The sequence below is a fragment of the Balaenoptera acutorostrata genome, chromosome 8 (genome assembly GCF_949987535.1).
Source record: "Balaenoptera acutorostrata chromosome 8, mBalAcu1.1, whole genome shotgun sequence".
Classification (NCBI taxonomy): Eukaryota; Metazoa; Chordata; class Mammalia; order Artiodactyla; family Balaenopteridae; genus Balaenoptera; species Balaenoptera acutorostrata.
In genome coordinates, this window is record NC_080071.1 from 50,640,765 (window position 1) to 50,662,769 (window position 22,005).

The window sequence follows — 22,005 nt, forward strand, 5'->3', positions numbered from 1 at the left end:
ACTGGCCAGGTTTTAACTCCTCAAAGTCCCACAAACATGCTGGCCTGGGGAGAGCTTGGCCATCCTGGACCGTTGCCCATCCCCCTCTCTTCCACCTCTGCGAGGGGCTTACTTTGACTAGTGTGGCCCCTAGGTCTCTCCTTGTGCCTAGAAATGTTTGCATTGATGGTGTCATCTGTGCTTGAAAGAGTATACCTGGGGAAGAGGTCTGTACAAGCCGTGGAAGTGGGCTTGAGGTCTTTTGGGCTGGGAATTCTGCAGCCCTAGGCTCCGCTCTGGGTGAGCACATAGCCTTGACCGCTCAGACATCTTTCTCTGTAGGGAGGGCCACAGCTGGAGGGCAGCCAAAGGGAGCCTTTTGAGTGCTTATCCCTCCCCCATTCTAGCCTCTATAGTTTAATTTATATGATTAAATGTGTACATACATATATAAGATAATTCATTATGGATAATTCCCTCAGATCTTTGGGTTATGGCAGTTGTGTGCTCACTGTGTAAATGGCAGGACTCCACAGACAGAGCAATGACACACAGTGTTGTCCATTAACTTTGGAAAAAGATTTTGTACTTTAAATATTACTTTATTGAACTGTAATGTGGATGGTGAGAGGTTTTCTCAGTGATTCAAACTAATTTTTAATGTTTACTTAAAACCCCTGATGCAACTGTGAGGCACATTTAGAATGAAATCCGACAAGGAAGATGACGGCCAATACACATGACTGGAGACGAGCAGTTCTGACAGAAGAGAGTGTCATTAATTTTCAAAGCTTGAATGGCCATCAATCACAGTCTTTATTATTTTATCAGTGCAGTCCAAGCCAGAGACACTATTCAATCTCACATTCCCAGGGTCCATTCCTTACACACTGGCAAAATATCATAGATAAGATGTACCATTAATGTCTGTATTAAAAGCCATTTTAACCATCTGAGATGGTTAGAGATTTAAAATATCCATATTTATGATGACATTGATATTATAACTGGATTGACTGTATTGTACCCACTGGATAATTTGCTAAGAAACTGGAAAACTGGCTGAACAACCTGACCAGGGCTCCACCTGGAAAAAAAATACACAAACTGATGAAAGGTAGGTATAGATGTCACCATATTCTTTTATGTTACCTCTGCTCAGTGTCTAATAGCACACCCTGAAAACCTAGAATATGTTAACAAGTGGTTATGGCTTTTGGATTTTGACTTGAAAGACAACCTCTGTTACGAAAATATGACTGGGATAAGGATGATTTTCATCTAAATTTCTTGCTCATCTTTTTTTATTTTTTGGTATTTTTTAAATTGAAGTATAGTTAATTTACAGTGTTGTGTTAGTTTCTGGTGTACAGCAAAGTGATTCAGTAATACATATATATACATATTCTCTTTCATATTCTTTTCCATTATGGTTTATTACAAGATATTGAATACAGTTTCCTATGCTATACAGTAGGACCTTACTGTTTATCTTGCTCGTCTCTTAACAAGCCATACTCTATGATAATGCAGCACATGGAAATCTATGTGGAATAGAAAACAACTGCAATAATCCGTTTGCTTAATGAGTATTTGTTGAGTCCCTATCAGGTGGAGACCACTGGCCTAGATGCTGGGAAACAATAAGAGGGGAAATAATGGTACAGTCACATGAGAGACAGACCTTAATCACAGAATCATAGGAAACGAATGTAAAGCGACAACAAATTCTCAGCCCATAATATAAGGGGATTGTATGGAGGGTGTTGCAGAAAAAGTCTACGTTTTTAGTGTTATTCTTGTACCAACGATTGTCTTAAGAAAGCATTGCAACTACTTAAACTAGTTCAGAAGGAAATCAACTTCCTGTGAAAATGCTCAAGCTAGTTGGAGTGTGAGTGGTGGCTCTGTGTTTGAGAACACTGAACCTTGAAAGAACATCTGTCTGGCTATTTTGTTAAACGAAACTCAAATCACCCAGGCTTTACTAATAGCTTCTTTGCGCTTCATGACTTTCCACCACATAAACAAAATTACTTAGCATCTCAGTCTGTGACTAAAACTGTCATTTATCAGTTAAAGCCTACTGACAGAGCAAACTTGAGACACTGCAATTCCAGCCTCCCTGTTCAAACAATTTCTGCACTTCAACAATCACTCTCTAGCTGGCTCTAAGGACCTCTGGGAAAGGTTGCTTCCTGGGAATCTGTAGATAGCATGTCTACAGATTCCTCATTTCAAAGCAAATTCTCAAAATCAAATTCATTTTGAAAAAAATGACCCTACCCTCTGTTGCACTTCTGAGGATTACAGAATCTCAGTCAAAGGAACTGCAGAGATTGACTAGTGCAACGGTTTTCAAATCTTTTTTAACCCTGGAGCATATTCTTAAAAGTAAATTTCCCACCTGGGTCCCAATCTGTAAAATACTTAAAATAGAGCTGATGGATTGAAACAGGGGTGGGGGACCCAGAGCTCCACCCTTCACCAAGCCCCAACCAAGGAGGTGGAGCCATTGTTCTCCCTGGCCTTCTGGGGACAGCATGAGTCTAGGGGCAACGTCAACGTTCTCCCTTCACCCAATGCTACAGCCACGAGCCCATGCACATCCTGACAGGTCTCCTCTTCCTGGCTAATCTCAGAGTCAAACAGACACGGGGTGCTGCAATTCTAAGGAGGTTTGGATTGGCAATCTTGGGGAAACTGTCATGGTGTGTCCGTGATCATTTAATGAGTATTCAGTCTAAGCTCTCACAACCACAAACGTAGAACTGAGGGACCCAAAGCTGTGGGGGTGTGGTGATGGGGCAGGCAGCAGGTAGACGTGCAATCCTATAAAAGGGGCCTATATATGGGGTGGTCTGAGGTTTCATGGACCTGGAGCCAGAAAGCCATGCTCACTGGCCCTTGGAAGGGAATGTTTCCAGCAGAGCACCTGGCAGGTGCGCAGAGGAGGAAGGATAAGGATCAGTGGTTTATCCTAGGCCAGGTACCACCTTTAGAGCCATTTCCCCACCTGCTCTTTATAGAGGGGGCAGCCTGGACGGCTGATCAGGAAGCCCACGGCAGACATCCGCACAGCACACGGCAATTGACTCTCACACACGCCATCTCGAGTGGTCCTCACAACAACCCTATGCAGTGCAGGTTAACATGAAACCACTTTATAGTTAAGGAGTTGGTGAGGTAAAATAGCTAGCACGGCTTCCCTGGTGGTGCAGTGGTTGAGAATCTGCCTGCTAATGCAGGGGACACGGGTTCGAGCCCTGGTCTGGGAGGATCCCACATGCCGCGGAGCAACTAGGCCCGTGAGCCACAACTACTGAGCCTGCGCGTCTGGAGCCTGTGCTCCGCAACAAGAGAGGCCGCGATAGTGAGAGGCCCGTGCACCGCGATGAAGAGTGGCCCCCACTTGCCACAACTAGAGAAAGCCCTCGCACGGAAACGAAGACCCAACACAGCCAAAAATAAATAAATAAATTAAAAAAAAAAATAGCTAGCACAAGGTCAGCTGCCTGTAAGAGGCAGAGCCGTGGGCAGTGCTATTTCCACCACTGCACCGATGCATGCAGGAGATAAGGGAGAAGTCAACGTTTTCTCAGGAAGCATTATTTTAAATTCCTTCTACCCTTCGTAAGGATTCCGGTGCGAGGTAGCTATGTGATTTCTGAGCAGGTGGGTAAAGTGAGGACAACGACAGCAGCAGCTGGAACAGACAGGAAAGGATGAGACGCTGTTCGCAAACCCGCAAAGATCTCCCTTATAGGAATCTCAGCAAGAGGTGGGCTGGGATGAGATAAAGGGGCAGCAGGGGTCAAAGAGGAGGGCCGACGAGGGCAGCCTCTCCAAGGGAAAGTGTCATGACTACAGAGGGAGCACAGCACAGCGGCCAAGAGCATGGACATGGGAGCCAGACTGCTATGGTTTGAATCATCTTAGCCCCACCACGCTGTGCCTCAGTTTCCCTAGCCAAAATAAGTATGACACTGACGGTATCTACTTCATAGCCTTTTGCAAGAGCTACATAAATCAATGCCAGTGAAGCTCTTAGACAGTGCCTGATATATAGTAAATGCCACACGAGGATTTGTCAAAGTTCTTATCAGGCTGTGAACTCCTGCTTCAGGTGCTCACAGATAAGCGATAAGCGACAGCTACTGTTTGAAATTCGAAAATGAGGTTATAACATCCTAGCTTCCTGTTCTCCCTAAAGTTTGGTTCCTTCAATCCCTGGCCCCATTAATTTATGAAGCCCATTTTATCATCAGATCTTCCCCCACTCTTTCCTGACTCTCCTTTCATCACCCCTACTGCCTAGCCAAGCCCCTGATTCCCCAGGCTCCTCTTTCTGAGTCCACTTCATATATTGTGTGACTTTTCAATTGTTCCTGTGGCACGTAAAATAGCATTCAAGTCTATGGTTTGTTTTAAATGTACCTAGGAGTCATATTAAAATTCTGTCAACAGGGGGAGCTCAAAGAATAGCTTAAAATAAAATTATCCAGCTCCAGCAATCTCAGAAAAAAAAAGAAAAGGAAGAAATAAAATCATTCTGATATAACCATATGATTTTGTTATTAATCAGAAAATGAGAGGAAATAAATTCAAAGAGAGATAAGTAGGCTGTTGTTTTTCTATAGTAGAAGATGATTTACTTAGATTTCTGTCTCTAGAGAAATCCAAGTAAAGATTTTGATTTTACATTCACAAAGATGACAAGGTACTAAAGAGTTCAGGGATTTAGATTTATTCCCATTTGATTTGTTTTCCTTAAGAAGAGTTTAGAAGCATTGTGCTCAGTCTATTCAGGCTTAGTAAATACTATTCAGGGAGGTCACTGCATGAAATACTGTTTGCAACTCTGGCCAAAATTCCAGGGATAATCATGAAATGGGCTTTTATTTATAATGAGCTAATGTTTCAACTAGGAAGTTTGGAAAACCTGTATGGATTTCTATAAGGTGAGAAGAATAACTCCTACTTGTTTGGTTCACTAGAATATCCTTAAACTCAAAAGCTTTGCTCCTGTGATATCTGGGCTGAGAAACCTGTCTGATGCTCTGCCCTAAGCCAAGGTTCTACCCTGGGAGGAAAGCTTAGCTCATCCTCGGTGAGGCTGTGATACTTGGCAAAAGATCTTTAAGATACGATTAAGGGAATGAAGAATTCTTGGAAGGGAAAATGTAGAGCATAAAACCTGTTGTGATGGATCTTTGTGGTTTTGTGGAGTGGGCTAGATTGACTGCAGTTGAAGGCTGGATTTATAAAGTGCTTTTTTTCTTCCAAATAATTCAAAGGGATTTCGCATAGGAGCTGTGACTATAAAGCCAGGAGATTGGATCCATACCAACCATACTAGAAACAAGCCTCATTGCTTTATAACTGCATCATGCAGGTGGTCTTACGTATGCAGTTTCTCTGAGCAGGGAGCACTGGGAATTACTACTCTGATCTCTTAGAGGAAAAAAAATGCAATATTTTTCCATCAGATCATTTGCCAAGGATCACAGTTTTGGTCACTGTCAGAATGGACTCAGACCCAGGTTTTCTAATTCCAAATATGTAGGGCATAAACATATGCCTTAGTTATCTAGGTCAACTAAATAGCTGATTCCCAAAGCCACTTCCAATCCAGGATTTGACCACTCTATTATTTATTGACTCAAACTTGAACACTTGGGCTGCACCAGTTTGTTCTTTTAATCGATTCATCCGGTGAAATGCCAACTTTAATATAAGAGCAAGGTAATTGATACCATAAAGTAATAGAACTGTTTTTCACTTGTGATTTTCACATTCTGTGTCATGATGTTCAAGACTTACCTCTTATCTTGGAAAATGATTGATTTTAAGATATTTTATAATAATGGACTGACTAAAGAAATTATAGCAATATAATGCAACCACTTTAAATCATGTTCTCCAAGAGTATTTAAGTTTATGGAAAGCTGTTCACCTCACATTGCTATGTGATTAAAAAAAAGCAGGTTATGAAACAATGTGTATATATACTTTCAAAGTATAAAAGTCTAGATAAAAGATAAAAGTCTAGAATGATGTGAACCAAAATATTAATAGTCATTTTCTTCGGAGGGTGTTATACGCATTTTCTATTTTAGTAACAAAATTTCTTATACTGTCTGCAATTTATTGAGCTTTACATGTATAATTAGAGAAACATGAATTTGACTTTATATAAAAATATAAAGGGCAGTTTAAGAGCTTTGTAAAAATAAGACCTTATAGGATTATTTCCTAGAAAGATTCTTTTGGAGAAAATATCTCCTACCTCATTTCCTTTGTTTCCAGCACTAGACTTCATTTCCTTTGGTTGCTTTGTAAAAGAAAACAACAGTGTTTAGATGGAGAAGCATTATCAGCTAAATATCAAGTTGGGGTTTTCTTGGCCCATAATTTTGACTTCTAGAACAGTAACCGAGATGTTTTCTAACTCACTGAAACCTGATGTGACATAGCTGCCCGGATTCAACAGAAAGGAGCTTCCTGTTTCATCTCAAGGTATGCCACTTTAGGAACTTTGGTTGAGATAAGGGAGCAAGCTGGCATAAGACTGTGTTTTTCAGTCACATTTTGGAAAGAGGACATCATGCTGGGATGTTTTAGAGTCTATTCAGCACTCCTTTGTACCTGACAAGTATCATCTGAGCTCAGCTGTGATGATTCTCAAAGCCTACGAAATCAAGTCTAACACACAGGCCTGGGGAAATAGACAATGGGGCAGCATGCCACATGGCATAGTGAGCTACTAAATGCCATGAGAGCAGGAGACACAAAACTGTTCATGACACAGATTCCTTAATGGGGAAAAAAAAAGGACAGAAAACAAATTAGTGTGTACAATCTGATCCCACTTAACAAAAAGAATATCTGTATATGAATGAAAATGTAAAAATAAGTATGTAATGTCAAGGTGTTGGGATCATAGGTGGTTTTTAATTTTTTCTCTGATTTTCTATATTTACTTTTGTATTAAAAAGTGATTAAAGTATTATGTAAAAGATAATATACGTGAAAATGCTTAGCAACTCGAAAAGCACCATGAAAACTAAGGTTTTGTTGTTTTATGTATTATCTCTGCTGGAATAGAGACCCAACACTTTTTGGTTTGTTCCTTGTCCTTCCTTTTCCAAGTGACTCTTTTGGGAGACAGAAGGGCCTCTTACCGCTTCACTTATTAGCAAACATTGGCCATTATTGAAAGTTCCTTGAAAATAGGAATTGAACTTAAGCAAAAAGAGTTCTAGTTATAAGGATGTATATGTCATCACTCCTCATTACATTTTATTGATTTAGCAGTGTCATATAGAGGGATTCAGTTACAAAGAAATGTACTCTTCAGTACTGAAGACCAAACAAAAACAAAATAAAAAATGAAAACCAGCATAAATTTATGTATGCAGATATCTTTCTGTTACCATAAATTTTATCTTTTAGGAAGTAGACCTTTAGAGACTGCTTCAGTGGTGCCCCAACATTCAGGTGAGGTACCTCCCAAATGCTGATAAACCAGATGAGCAACATTTTTGGCAAGACAAGCAGCAGGGTCTTTGGGAATCTAAGAACTATGCAAAGAATTAGAAAGAAAGCAGGAAGAGAACTCTAGGTTAAGAGGAAGTGGTAAAAGCAAGAAGTAACAGGATGAGGCTGGGTCAGAAGCTTTCTAGAAATGCCAAGGCAAATTGTGCAACTCACACCCAGAAACATCATATTTCCTCAGGCTAATCCTCCTAAAATGAAAGAGCCTTTAGCCAGACATGTCATTACTGGTATCATTTGGGAGATTTAAAAAATGAAACCAGGAATGCCTATCAACTGTAAGACAGAGTATCTCTGTAATTATTACCAAAATATTTTAACTAATTAAGACATATACTTAGGTACAACATCACCATTGTTAAGAACTCACACCTTCAGAGTTAAGGTTCAGTGTTCTTTTTACCAGTTAAAATTCTTCAATGATGGCATGTTTTATTTCTCAGTATGGCCCTTAATTCGCATAAGAAACACTAAAGAACAAAACACATTAAATTATAAGGCCTATTAGCTTAAATGTGTCTAATTTGGAGGGGGAAAAAAGCTTGTGTAATTTTACCGCCAGACTCACCAAATGCCGAAATTCTACAGAGAGACTCCCACTGGAAGATTCTTCAATGGACATGGCTTTGACGTGAGTTCCACAAAGCACAAATCTTCGATTGCTAGAGAGAAAATCTTGGCTGTTTACATGGTCTCAGGTAAAATATATTTATGAGAACAGCCGAAAATTCTAAAGTAAATGTCTTACCTTAGAGTTGAAACATTCCTGTAAAACCAAGAAGATTCTTTAAAATGAGTTATTTAATAGATCTAATAACAATTTTTCTATGACACTTTAGGGGATAGTATATAAAATTTCATTTCAAGTCTTTATAGTAAAATTTTTAAAGTAAGTCTTCCTCGGAGTTCTGTTAAATGTTTGAACTTCAAAGTCAAATATTTGAAGTACATTGATATGTAATGTTAGAGAAGTAAATTTAAAAGTTTTAAATTATTCTATAAAATAAGGACAGTTCTTTTTTAAAAGTCTTACATTTTCATGTTTCAAAATGAGATTAGAAACTTACTTGTCAATTGATGCTTTCACCTTTACCTGATAGTTTAGTTCTGGTAATTTTATCAGTAGTCTGGAAAGACACATAAAGAATTAAAGATAAAAATTTTAATGGCTAAAAGCCTTTTTATAGTTAAAGATTTAAATATATTTACAGCAAATACATATAAATCAAACTCACATTATTTCCAGTCATATGTTAGTGTGTTTTTAAAATGTCCAATCCCTCTTTACTTTGCCATGTTACTAATATTGACATAAGCCACTTAATATAATACATACTTGGAAAGTGTTTCCATATTGCTTCAGTTGATGTGTGTTGGATAACACATTGGCTAGGTCAGAAAAATAGCTATATATTTTGGCTACAGCCCAAATTTGGGTTAAATGTATAAAAAAATAAATCTTGCAAGTCTATTAATGTGGCTCCACTTTATTCTCATATTATAAAAAAATTGTAAGCTTAGTAAGACTAAATGTTTTGATAACGGTTTTATGGTAAAATACTGAGAAAGACTAGGACTCTGGTAGAATAAGGAAAATTCCACTTCAAATGCATTTGCAGTCTTTAAAGATACTATATTTAAGTAACAGCAAAAATGTTCATAACTAAAAAAGACCTAACTTCAAACAAACAAATGATCAAAGGTCAGAATAACAATTCCTTTAATTCCTTCTTGTTCAGCCCTCCTTCACTCCTTAGCTTTTCCCAACTCTTCCGAGCTGTACCCTCTGACATACCCTCTCTGCAGGTTCAGTTCAATTTCAGAGACGTTCATTCAGTCACTCACTCACTCATTCATTTATGCACTCATCCCAAACCTTGTTCATTCACTCAGCATGTATTGAACTCCTCATATAGACCCAGTACAGCCCCAGGCACTGGGAAACTGGCATAGTGAAGATTAGGGAAGGAGCAGAGTAGACATGGCTATACATCAAAGGAAGAAGTCTAGCCAAAGAGCTGGAATATAGAGAATGGTAATAAGCAACTGAATGGCATTAGAGAAATACAATCATAGATAACAGACAGCCCAAACAAAACAAAAATAATGTAGCAAAGGTTCCTTAAAAATCCTGCCAGGATTGGTTTCAGGGCTTGGGATATAATAAGTGTACAGCTGTTGGTAGTGAGGGGTGAGGAGGTCATATGAAGTAAGACAAGATGCTTTTCCCTTCTGCATTCCTCTCTATCCTATTTCAGGAAGGATCTCATTCACTGTAGGATGCTGATGACAAAAGGGAGTCCCATGTCACCCCCTTCCTTTGAAACAGGAGGATGGAATGCTATGGTAGAGAGGGGTTTTAGGGAAAATCTTGAATACTAAGTAAAGGATCATCTATCAAGACAGTGGAGAACAGTGTACAGAGAAGGATGGGGACCGAACAGTTAGATGGAAGAGGAAGGCAGAACACCTAAGCCAGGGACTAATGGTCTATGCCTCTGGCAATCAGTTCAAACACCACGCCATTCAGGGACCTCTTCCACTCAGAACCCTTTGCTGAGTAGTCCCTACTCATCTTCCCCTTCGTCCCACAGAGCATCTTAGACTGAACATATCATCTATGGGGGTGTCTCAAGGAAAAGTAGCATATATACCACCCTTCTATCCTATTTCCTTTTAGTGTTACAATTTTCTGGGCTATATAGAGATGTGGGGATGAGGAAGGAACACCTTCTGAAAATCATAAAATTTTAAAAAGGAACCTGGTCTCTGCCTTTTGTTTTTGTTTCTTAAAGTCTTGGTGCAAATTCACACAAAGGAAATGATTAAGAATTTCAAGAAGGGTTTCTGAAATGCAAACGAAAGACAAATGCCTTCCTTTTAAAAATGAAGTTCCTAGGTGATAGATGTCAACTAAACTTATTGTAGTAATCATTTTGCAACTTATGTATGTCAAGTCATTATGCTTAAACTTATACAGTGTTGTATGTCAATTATATCTCGATAAAATGAAACTACACTAAACTTAAAATGGAGGTCCAATAGTGATCTGTGATCAGGGATGCCATCATGGGATCCTAAATCACCATCTATCATGGCATCACCACCTCTAGTACTAGTCTGGAATTTCAGCTTTCCAGAGGTGACCTAGTGATTAGAAATGTAAAGCTTTGGGACTCAGAGATTGAGGCATGATGAAAATCTTTGAAAGTCTGAAGCCAAACTCATTATTTTAAGAGTGTCATTAGGGAAAGCTGTATGCTTTAGTTTGCTCATGCAAATGAAAAGGATCAGATACACAGGTAAAGCGGTAACAACATAATCATTTCTCTTTAAATCAGGTACATAATAAGGATGTACTGAAAACCGTGGTGTTGAGATTTTTCATGGACAATCCAGTAAGCTAGTTGCTGGGTGATCACAGGTGAAGGATGTTCCACTATATTTCCTGGATAGGATATTCAAACCCTTCCATAATCTGTCTCCAATCTATCTACTCAATTCTTTCTCTCCCTGCTCCCCATGCTTACAAAACAGACCCAGGAAGTCATTATTTCTATAGTCTCACTCTCCCACACCCCTGCTCTTCCCTCAAGGTCCTTTCTCAGTGACCACAAGGCATTCTCGAGGCTCCCCAGTTTTCTCTCAAGCCAGCCTTTTGAGCAATTAATCCCATGTTGTCCAATATTGTGATTTCATACTTTCACGCTAATAACTCTCATGTCCTCATATTCATTGTTCTACTCTTTACAAGCAGGGCTCTCACCTTAACATTTCTGTGGGTATTTACCATAGCTGAGTGCTGGGCATGCAGGAGGTGCTCAGTAAAGAATAGTTGAATGAAAGGCACAATGAGAGAAACTAGCCTTAATCACACAGTGGCTATGGCATCATAAATACGAAATGAGAGAATGCGTTCTGCCTACCTTAGCTTTACAGTAAACTGAATGAGAGTTTTGAGTACCATCGGCCTCTGAGGGTGGGTTGGCATGCATGGCTGTCTTTCAACCACAAACGAGCTGCGTTCAAAGGAAATAAAGCACGTCATTTGAAAACACTGGAAACACTGACAGGCTGAAAACCACAGAGTAACAGGATGCTGTCCTCTTATAAAATCCAAACTTTCTACACTTAGAAGACATTCAAACCCTTGTTAAGCTCAAATCTTTCCAAGACTTCTCATAAATAAATACCAGGAGATGGGAAATACCTAAAGATTGTCCCTAAGTAACAACAGTAAAGAATTCTTAATTGTTATAATTGGGTCAAGAATAAAAGCCCCAGTCTATTTTTATCATACTAAACATCAAGTAGAAAGTTAATTTCACGCCATTTTTGAGCTAGACATTAGGATTTCTGGTACATACTAGTATTTTTTTTTTCCTTTAGATGAGCTTATAAACATAAACATGTTCTCCACCCTTCATTTCTTGGATATGTACTTGAGAAGAAATCCTTGAAATCGTCTCTTCTAAAAGATGAAAAATGAACTTTGGGTGGGTGATGTGGTGGCTCATGAGAAACCGAGTTAGGTGGTGGGAGAAGTGTTGATGAATAAATAGTGAAGAGTAGAAATGTTTCTGGAACTGCCTGGAGCTTTATTCACTGCACCCTGAGGCTCACTGTTTAACACTTCCCTCCCACTCCTTCACCTGAACACCAAAAGCCCAGCCAGGGTGTCCTCCCAACTCCACAGGACTGAGGCTCCCAGGAGGCATTTAAATGGATAACATTTGACTTACTCCTTTTTTTTTTTTTTTAAATTGAAGTATAGTTGATGTACAATGTTGTTTTGGTTTCAGGTGTATAGCAAAGTGTTGACTTACTTCTTAAAAAGGGTGTAGATCAAGAAGGTGACTCTTTCTAGCAGATGTGCTCTTTGCAGTGGGATGGGATCCCCTTCATATGTCATTTTGGTAGACTGCTCCTCTAATTTCTCCAACTGCCTTCTGAGTTGGAACAGACTTTCTGCCAACAGTGTAAAGCTATCGAACAGCAAATGAAAAACGCAGATAGTTTTCCACTTAACAATCCACCATTTTAACTATTAACCATATTTAGCAAATATTACTAAATAATTATTAAATTAATTAAATTAGTCACTTAATTCCATTAAAGGTTAGTGACAGTTTTTATTTTAATGTTTATTTTCCTAACCCAGCTTTTTGCTAAAATGCATGATAGATGTTAACTGTTTTCAATGTTTTAAAATTTTTACCTTCAGTTATAGACAAGAAATCGTTTAGGAAATTTTGTCAACATCTGGAACCAAATCCCTTTTAATTATCCTTTTTAAAAAGTCTGTTAAACACATATATTTTAAAAATATTGCACTCACTAAAGGGCAAAGAGAGCAAATTTAAAACTTTAAAAATACATGATATGAAGAATGTTATGTGTAAGAATACTGAAGAAAAAAACAGTATGACCCCCCCCCCATATATATTTTTTACAGGTCCTAAGTATTAGCCAAAAAATTATCAGTGGATCTTCCTGGAGAAAGGTATCTGCTTAGAGTTTTACCTTGGATCTTACCTTAGAAACAGAGGTGGCAGCTTGGGCTGGAAGTCTGGGAAAGAGGGAGATTGAAAGGCACACAGAAGGGGCCTCCAACTAAGAGGAGGCAGAAGTCTCATGAGACTTGCTAAGTCCATGTGCCCTGACAGCAGCTCTTTCTACTGAAAGTTTATTCCCCACATAACAATGTAGAAAGAACTGCAAACCCCTTACTGAATTTGGTATGAGCACCATTATCTGCTTTGCTCCCTTTGTTGTTTATCTTGTTTTCACAACAACACAGTACAGTGAGGTTAGAGAATCAAATTATCTCCCCAAGGAAAATCAATAAATTTAAAAAAGATCCCAGTTACTTTTCTTGAGAAGCAGGCCTGGCGGTGCAGACCTTTCAGTGCAAGTGTGCCCATTTACTGTGCTTTTTCATTGTATTGGATTATACCCTTGGGAAGCAATTTTAGATTTCAACTGAAAATTTTCCTTCTTTTTCATTATATTTTCTAATTGTTCTTTCACTCACATAGTTTTCTTTTACATTGAAGAAGGGGAAAACCAAAAAACATTTTTTTTAATACAAAGGATAATATCTGTACATAATTGCATGTATGCATGTGTACACAGGCAGGGGATGCCATGTTGTATTAGCCATTTGAGATTTTTTCATTTAAACACAAAAATAAATCACTTTGTTGAAAACACAGAACTAATGTTTAACTCTTACACCTTAAGATACACATTTTAAGAATGAGATATAGTGTTTGAAGCCAGTGCTTCTCATGCCCTTCAAGAAAGTGTATTTATTGCTGATTTGAAAAGTTCATTTGAGTCTTTTAAGATTGATATATTAGATGAGAAAATAAGCAATTCTTATGCATTCTATAGATTTCTATAGATGCTTTATTCTTCTCCCCAAAGGAATGGAAATTAAGAACACTCAGACAATTACATCCATTTGTTTTCAACGGTAGAGTTCCAGCTGCTAATAAGCCATCAATAAGCTGAATGAATTGACATTTGGGTCTAAGCCTGTATTCTCTGGCTAAGCGACACTGTTGTGTACTTCCTGTGGTTTTCACTAGAAACTCAATTCAGTTCATTTTACCAGTTTTGGAGCTGGTCGAGCCCGTTGTGGAGTGGACCTCCGATGCAGGCGACTTGCTGCCGCCTCTTCCAGTCCTGCAGCTCCTCCACCAGGGTGCTGTTCATTAACAAGTCCGTCTCATTCACTATTTGTGTCATCTTACTGAGGGCTTCCTGAAGACAAAAGTGACTACTGAGAAGAGTCTTATGACACACAACCAAAGCTACTCATAATTTAACCTATAAAATAATTTGTCTGACCTGGGAGATAAAGCCTTGGTTAAAATTTTGACCAAATATTTTACCAAATACTACCTTCTATCTGCCATAGCACTGCCTTTTCAAATAATTATTGCAATTCAATAATGTCATGAGAAAGAAGCATGACCACAGTTAACATTCTCATAATAGCACATAATATTCTCATAATATCATTTACTATAAGTAGGTTGAATTTGTAACTCCTGTGACAATATTGAATCCTGTAGTCATAAAAGCCATATATCTGCTTCTTAAAAAGCCATTTATAAATTGAATTTATATTCTTATAAATATGTTTATGCATTTATTTCTAAATGTACTGACTAAAATTTAAGCCTTGTGTTAGTTTTTAGTACCACTTTATCTGGGTTTGGGGAAGCATAGTGGGAAAATATAACTTTCAAAGGCCTAGGGATTAGAAGATGTGAATTTCTACCCTGGCTTTGCCACAGCTATGTGAATTTGGACAAGCCATTTAACTTTGTTGGGACTTGATCTTCTCATCTATACAGTCAGGTGAATGGACTGAATTATTTCTAAGATTCCCCCTCTCCTTAAAATCTTATTTAGGGCTTCCCTGGTGGCGCAGTGGTTGAGAACCTGCCTGCCAATGCAGGGGGCATGGGTTTGAGCCCTGGTCTGGGAAGATCCCACATGCCGCGGAGCGACTAGGCCCGTGAGCCATAACTACTGAGCCTGCGTGTCTGGAGCCTGTGCTCCGCAACAAGAGAGGCCACAACAGTGAGAGGCCCGCGCACTGCGATGAAGAGTGGCCCCCGCTCACCACAACTAGAGAAAGCCCTCGCACAGAAACGAAGGCCCAACACAGCCAAAAATAAATAAATAAATAAATAAAATTAAAATCTTATTTAAAGTAGAATAAGATGGCATGCATAAAATGTATAGCATAGATTTATTACGCATAAAAGCATTAAGTTTATCTTGGGTTAAATATTTACATGTTTAAAATCTGATATATAACTGTTTAAGTTTATAATTAATTTAGGGTGAAAATAAATTTTACATTTATTTGTGCTTACACAAATTCCTGCACAAAAAGATGAAGCCAAACTTTTAGAAATAAACTATTGATTTCAGTGACTGGTTAAATTTCAATTGCACCTAGTTTCAAGGAGAGGTAGAATTGAGAGATATTTCTCCTCTTTTAAAATATTTTATTGAGCCAGAAAATTTTCTTCCTCTCCTTGGGAAGAGGTTAGATTGAACATGTTCAGGTGTCAATGGACTCTCCTGAAATCTACAAAATTATTTAGCACAATGTCACTTTTCAGAATAGAAACTGGGACACTTATTTCTGCAACAAAGTTTTAGTAGTCGTCAAGTAATATTTTAATTATACATGTGCAGTAGAACCCACCCCAGCATATTAAGTATAGCAACTAAAACAGTCATGTCTGAAATAGTGGCAAATAAAAACTGGGTAAAATGTTCACCTTGAAATTAATGGTAGCTACAGTACATGTACCACATAAGCAGGATAAATAGACTCTAGAAGGGTTCTGCTTTGTAAACTTAGGTGAAGAAGCATGGCAAACAGTATGATACTCTTCCTAGAAACACTGCCTTTTATTCATTCAGCATAAATGGAACTGATAAAATCAAAGAGCTTAATTTCAGAGCTTAATCTAGTAGGACTAGATGTAGAAAAAGGAGAAAAATAGGCAAAAGACCAAATTAAAGTTCTTCACTAGCCTTTCTTTTGAAGTCCAGGCTGTTCAGCATTTCCTGCAGAGTCAAAACTTCCTGATTCATTAGGGCGCTGTTCTTGTCACCCTGATCTGTGAAGGAAAAGAGATCAGACTTAGAGTCCTCTCCAAGGCGAAGCTCTCTGTCCTGAAAGCCAAAGCCAGCTGTAACCTGCCATCCTAAGATCCCATGATGCAAGAGCCTAAATGGGGCCATTAGTGATGAGCTTAGAAGTAAATCCCTGGCTGCCAGGAAGGACTACATCCAAGCATGCCAGAGATGAGCTCTCTATCTTACAGACCTTGAGAGAACACCATTCTTCACACAATGGTCCTTTTGGGGGCAGGGAGAGAGGAGATATAAATGTTTTTATAACGGATTATTTATTAGATCATCTCTACATTAATAATGACCTTGGTTGGTTGGGATGTGTAAGAAAGAAAAGGGGCCCTTCTTTGTGCCTGTGATTAAATCATATTTGAGGGCTTCCCTGGTGGCGCAGTGGTTGGGAGTCCGCCTGCCAATGCAGGAGACACGGGTTCGTGTCCCGGTCTGGGAAGATCCCACATGCCGCAGAGCGGCTAGGCCCGTGAGCCACAACTACTGAGCCTGCGCGTCTGGAGCCTGTGCTCTGCAATGGGAGAGCCCGCGACAGTGAGAGGCCCGCGCACCGCGATGAAGAGTGGCCCCCTCTCGCCGCAACTGGAGAAAGCCCTCGCACAGAAACGAAGACCCAACACAGCCAAAATAAATAAATAAATAAGTATATTAAAAAAAAAATCATATTTGACCCCTCCTGATGCCTTTACTCAATCTCCTGGAAGAGTTGCCGTTTTATAGTACATAGTCTCATTAACTAATAAAGACTAAATCCTTTGCTTTCTCTTTTTCTTTGCAAAACAGGCTAGCCTCACAGTAAAACCAGAAGAAGTGGGAAAGAGTTGCAAATTAAGAAAAATCTCTGACTGAACAAAACCCAAAATGATTTATCCCCTTAAATGACAGATGTACAATAAACATCGTATTATTTAATTTGAACTTTATTAGTATATAGTAAGTGACTGCTTATACCAACCGCTCATCTCTATAATAAATGAAGTTTTGGAATGCTGATCTGAATTGTGTTATTGTGAAAAGAGGCCCCTGAACAACACTGTGGCAAAGTCCTCGACAAAATAGCACTGATCTCCAAGAAGTCATTTCTGGTTGTATTAATTCACAAATTCACGAATTCCTAGATCCCATATGTAGCAAAATCCTGCTGATATGGCATTTTATCATTTCAAAACTTCATTAGCTAATACTTTCCAGTCTTCACCAGCAAAGATATAACTTGTTTCCCATGTATCTTTCATTTCCCTTAAAACATTTCCTTTCACTTATAATCAACAAAATATTTGCTGATTTAGTAATAATCATTTTTATTCTTCATAATGCTTATGAAGCACTGTAAGATACTAAAGTAACTCTAATTGTAATATATTAAGTTCAAAATAACTTTACTGTTTTAATGTAAACAGTATATTTTAATGTATATTCTATTTCATACAATTCATAGTTCACATATGAAATTTAGGCTGAGGCTGCTTTCAATGAATTGTAATGCTTGATTAAATGTGCAGTTGTTCTAAACCTTTTAAGAATCATGGATCCCTTTGATAAGCTGATGAAACCTGTGTTTATGTCATTTCTTCCAAAGGAAAAAACATTGTACATACAATTATGAACATATTTAATAACATTTCATGGGAGTCAAGACATCCTGAAGGTGCCAGAAGAACATGTCACATCTCACCTATGCCAGGAAAAACTAGTATCCTCTCTTTTAAATCTTAGATGGAAAGTTAATAAAGAATTTGATCACAATCATCCATAGTACTTCCTTCCAGATAAATTTTAAGCTAACGTTTCAGTAGTTAAGGATGATTCTGTAAATCATCTGTAAAAAGAATTTATATCTAATGTGTTTTTCAAAATTATTTTAGAATTACAAAAAAGTTACAAAAATAGTACAGAGTCCCCATACATCCTTCATCCAGCTTCTTCTAATGTCTTAGATAAGCATAGTACAATGTTCAAAGCCAGAAGATTAACACTGGTACAATCCTATTAACTAATCTAGAACTAATGAGAATTTCTCCAATTGTCCCACTAAATGCAACACACTTTAAATGTTATTACTTGTAAATCATAGGTTTTATAAATTTTATCATTCTTTCCTTACATTTCTTAAAAAACATCTAATTGTAAACAACCTCGATATTTAACCACAATGAAATAGTCAAATAAATTTCAGTGTCCTTACATTTTGGTATTTATACAATTATTGAAATTACGTTTTGAAGATTTTTTTATATGAGGAAATACATAAAATAAAACTTAAGCTTAAAATGCTATACAAAAAACTATGTACAAGATGATTTCAATTTTTCGTAAATAAATAGATATGTATATTTGAACGTGTAGGAAAAAGGCTGGAAGAAAATATACTAACATTTTGACAGTGTTTATAACTAGATAGCAGAATTTTGTGTGGTTTTTAATTTTGTAATACATTTTTCTACTTTCTAAATTTCCTACAGTGAGTCACATTTCTACTTTTAATTTTTAAAAATTATATTAAATAACTCACCTAGAGATAATATTAGTAATTTCCTGATCATATTAGACGATTATTATTACTTTTCTTAGTTGTGATAATGATATTTTGATTCTATAGGAGAACGTTCTTACTTTTTGGAGATGCATCCTGAAATAGGGGTGATTTCTCATGAGCTTTATAATTTACTTTGAATCATGGGTAAAATGATATATTTATATGGAGAGAAAAGGAGGAAGCAAAATAAATTAACTTCTCCTGCACCCTCTCTTCAAAAAAAGGGATCAATTTATCCATTCTGCAGGAAAGAAGAAACCCTAGTCACATTGCCTTTATGTCCCTATGTGGAATTATAGACAAAACGAAAACTTACCCATTGTCTGAATTGTTTTATACCTGTAGTCAAATTCATCTTGCAGATCTTCTAAATATTTGGTGTCTTGTTCTGTCATCTTTTTACAAAGAAAACATACTCTGTTGTTACAATTAAGCACGTCAATACAACAACATCATCCATCATCAGTATTTCAAAATACACTGTTTGGTGCTTGCAATCCCCAGTAATATCCCAGACTAGCTATACAGAATCTACATTTCTAAAGAGCTAATGCCCATGAATGTTGAATAGCGCTAGAAGAACCAGACTGAAGTTGCTCTTCCATTTTCTCTTCCTGAGTGTTTGCAAATTTCAGCATCTTGCCTCTCATTTCTCAGTTAATTCCAAATGATGCAACTAATATTTTTCTTATCTGAGAGTATAGATACTTTTTTCATTTTAGCTCCATACAACTCTGTATTAATGTACCAACTATCTTTTTGCTTAAAATCTCCATTCTCAAACGATATAGTTTATGACAACTGAGTCTAAATTTTTTTCCTCTCTACCTCTCAGAAAAAAAATATCTGTGGCTCCTCTGTGCCTCCTGTTCATTTCTGTCTTTGAGATTTTTACTTTTACTCTTCTCCAAACCTGGTGATGTTTTTCTGCTCAGATATAACGGTGTCCAGATCTGAGCTAAAGGCTTTTCATCTAGTATTATCTCACGTCGTCCTCACAACAATCCTGTTACGGTGGTTAGCCTCACTTTTACAGATGAAGAAGCAAAGGTTTAGAGGTGTGAAGCAGCTTACTCGCCTAAGGTCACATGGCTTCTCACTGATGGAGTCTGTTGCGGAAACTCTAATCTCCAGTAGATTGAAGTTAAAAGCTTCCCACAAAGAAATTTTTTCTAATATGAACATAGTGTGTGAGAGAGATTTATCTTATAAAAAATTACCCTATGATTTCTGTACGCACTAACTTTGGGCACATAAGAGAGAGATGCATAGTATGGTGACAACAGCTAGACTTTCCTGGTGTCTGTAAGAGATCACTCACCTGCACACTATTTTTAATGGCAGCCACTTTGTGCTCCACATTCCTCTGTCGTTCTGAAACTGAAGAACTTTGTAAGGATTTCTCCAGAGGTCCCTGGAAAAACAATGTCTTGAAATTTCAATGATGTTGATGAAACAGGTTTATGAAGAATGTAGTGTATGTAATATACTTTGAACTGAGGTATGGATGAGTATGATATGAAATACTCTACAGCCATTAAAAACCATGCTGTAGAAAAATATTTAATGACATACAAGTAGTGTTATATTGTTAAGAAATAGAGCAAATTATAAGATACCATATGTTTGTGATCTCTGTTGCTTGTATATGTATGTATATATATTTATACTTATTTATTTATTTATTTATAAAAATCTGGATATATATATAGACATGTAAACTCAAGTACATGTGACTGGAAGAACACACATACCAAAATATTATCATGTGCTATCTTTGAGCAGTAAAATTACAGATGATTTTATGGTTAAAATTTTTCCCCCTTATTTTCTATAACAGATCCATATTGCTTTTGAAATTCTATAAAATGAATACATGTAATTTAAAAATTAGTATAGTGAAACTACATTAAGTTGGACTTAAATTCAGCATTAGGGATGTTGAATCTGCCAGGATGAGATTTATTTTTACATTGGAACAAAGGGAGTTTGCTAAAGAATATGTAAAAATGTTAGGCTGGTTAAATAGAAAGGCTAACCAGCTACTTCAAGCCCCATTTCTTTCTTTTTTTTTTTTCCATATTAAGTATGATTTTATAACTTTATTTTTCATTCTGTAACACATTGTAAACAGCTTTCTGTGTGATTAAATATATATGAAAATCATGATTTTTAACAGCTGTACTCATTATGTTTGAAGCTGTAAGGTCAGTGGAATGTTGTGAAATGTTTCTGTTGGCTGCACAGAAGGACAACATTGTTTCCTTCTTTTCAAAGAACTCTTTAATAGTGATGTGTTCATCTGAGGATCCTAAATTCCTTTTCTAAATTCTAAGAGTAGCTTTCTCTTTGATTTATTCTCATGTGTGACATTCTGCACATCCCTCCCACCACCTGAGTTCAGGTTTCCTGGTCTCCAGCCCCATCCTTCTCCTTCGCCCTTTACCAAAATTCAAAAGCAAGTCTGGAGATGTCAAGGCTCTCCCATTTTGCTCACCACCAACTACAGTAAAGTCCAAACTCTGGTGCTAACCACTTTGGGCTCCAAATGTAATCTAGCTTCATTTATGCTTTACTTTCCCTAGTGGGGGAGAAGCCTCTATGTCCCAGGCAGGTAAATGAAGAAGCAACCATTTCTCTTCCCCCTTATTCTCCCCACTTCAGCCCAAAGGCGAGGATGGTTTATAGCAGGGGTCCCCAACGCCAGGGCCACGGACCGCTACCGGTCTGCGCCGTTAGGAACTGCAAGCCCCATTTCTTGGCCACTCTAATAATCTGGCACTGAGTATGTTCCTTAGATATAATGTTTACGTAGATATCTAGAGTTGAGAGTTACAATGTCAGTAAACCCTTCACTTTACACTTGGATGGGGACGTATGGTTAGAAAGGATGATGACTTGACTAAGATCTATAACAAATCAGTGGCAGAACCTCAAGTGGAACCCAGGTCTTTGACTGTCAATCAAGTGTTTTTTCAACTACATCACATTCTTCAGATGGGTAAAGCCTTTGTAAAATTCACTCTCATTTTGGCCCCCATTATTTGTGTGTGTGTGTGTGTGTGTGTGTGTATCTCCATATTTTGTCTACTGGTTTGAAATTTACAAACCAGTGTTTCTTTTGTGGTATTATGTAGCACTAGCAGATTATTTGTGGAATGATTTTGATGAGCATCTATTGTTTCTAATTTGGCTGATACCTGACATTTGAAGAGAACAACAACAACAACACACACACACACACACACACA

The 22,005-nt window shown here is 37.7% G+C and overlaps 1 protein-coding gene across 1 annotated transcript in view; it reads right to left on the minus strand.

The window, feature by feature from the left end:
* STAT4 (signal transducer and activator of transcription 4) overlaps positions 1–22,005 on the minus strand; it is a 93,646-nt gene that overhangs the window by 16,264 nt on the left and 55,377 nt on the right. The window contains exons 5-14 of the mRNA XM_007171454.2: positions 20,076–20,168; positions 19,071–19,149; positions 16,105–16,190; positions 14,153–14,304; positions 12,363–12,521; positions 11,463–11,555; positions 8,604–8,663; positions 8,285–8,302; positions 8,105–8,198; positions 6,269–6,313 (exon numbers count right to left, since the gene is read on the minus strand). Of these exons, the coding sequence (XP_007171516.1) occupies positions 6,269–6,313; positions 8,105–8,198; positions 8,285–8,302; positions 8,604–8,663; positions 11,463–11,555; positions 12,363–12,521; positions 14,153–14,304; positions 16,105–16,190; positions 19,071–19,149; positions 20,076–20,168 (879 nt within the window). The remainder of the gene's footprint in view (positions 1–6,268; positions 6,314–8,104; positions 8,199–8,284; positions 8,303–8,603; positions 8,664–11,462; positions 11,556–12,362; positions 12,522–14,152; positions 14,305–16,104; positions 16,191–19,070; positions 19,150–20,075; positions 20,169–22,005) is intronic.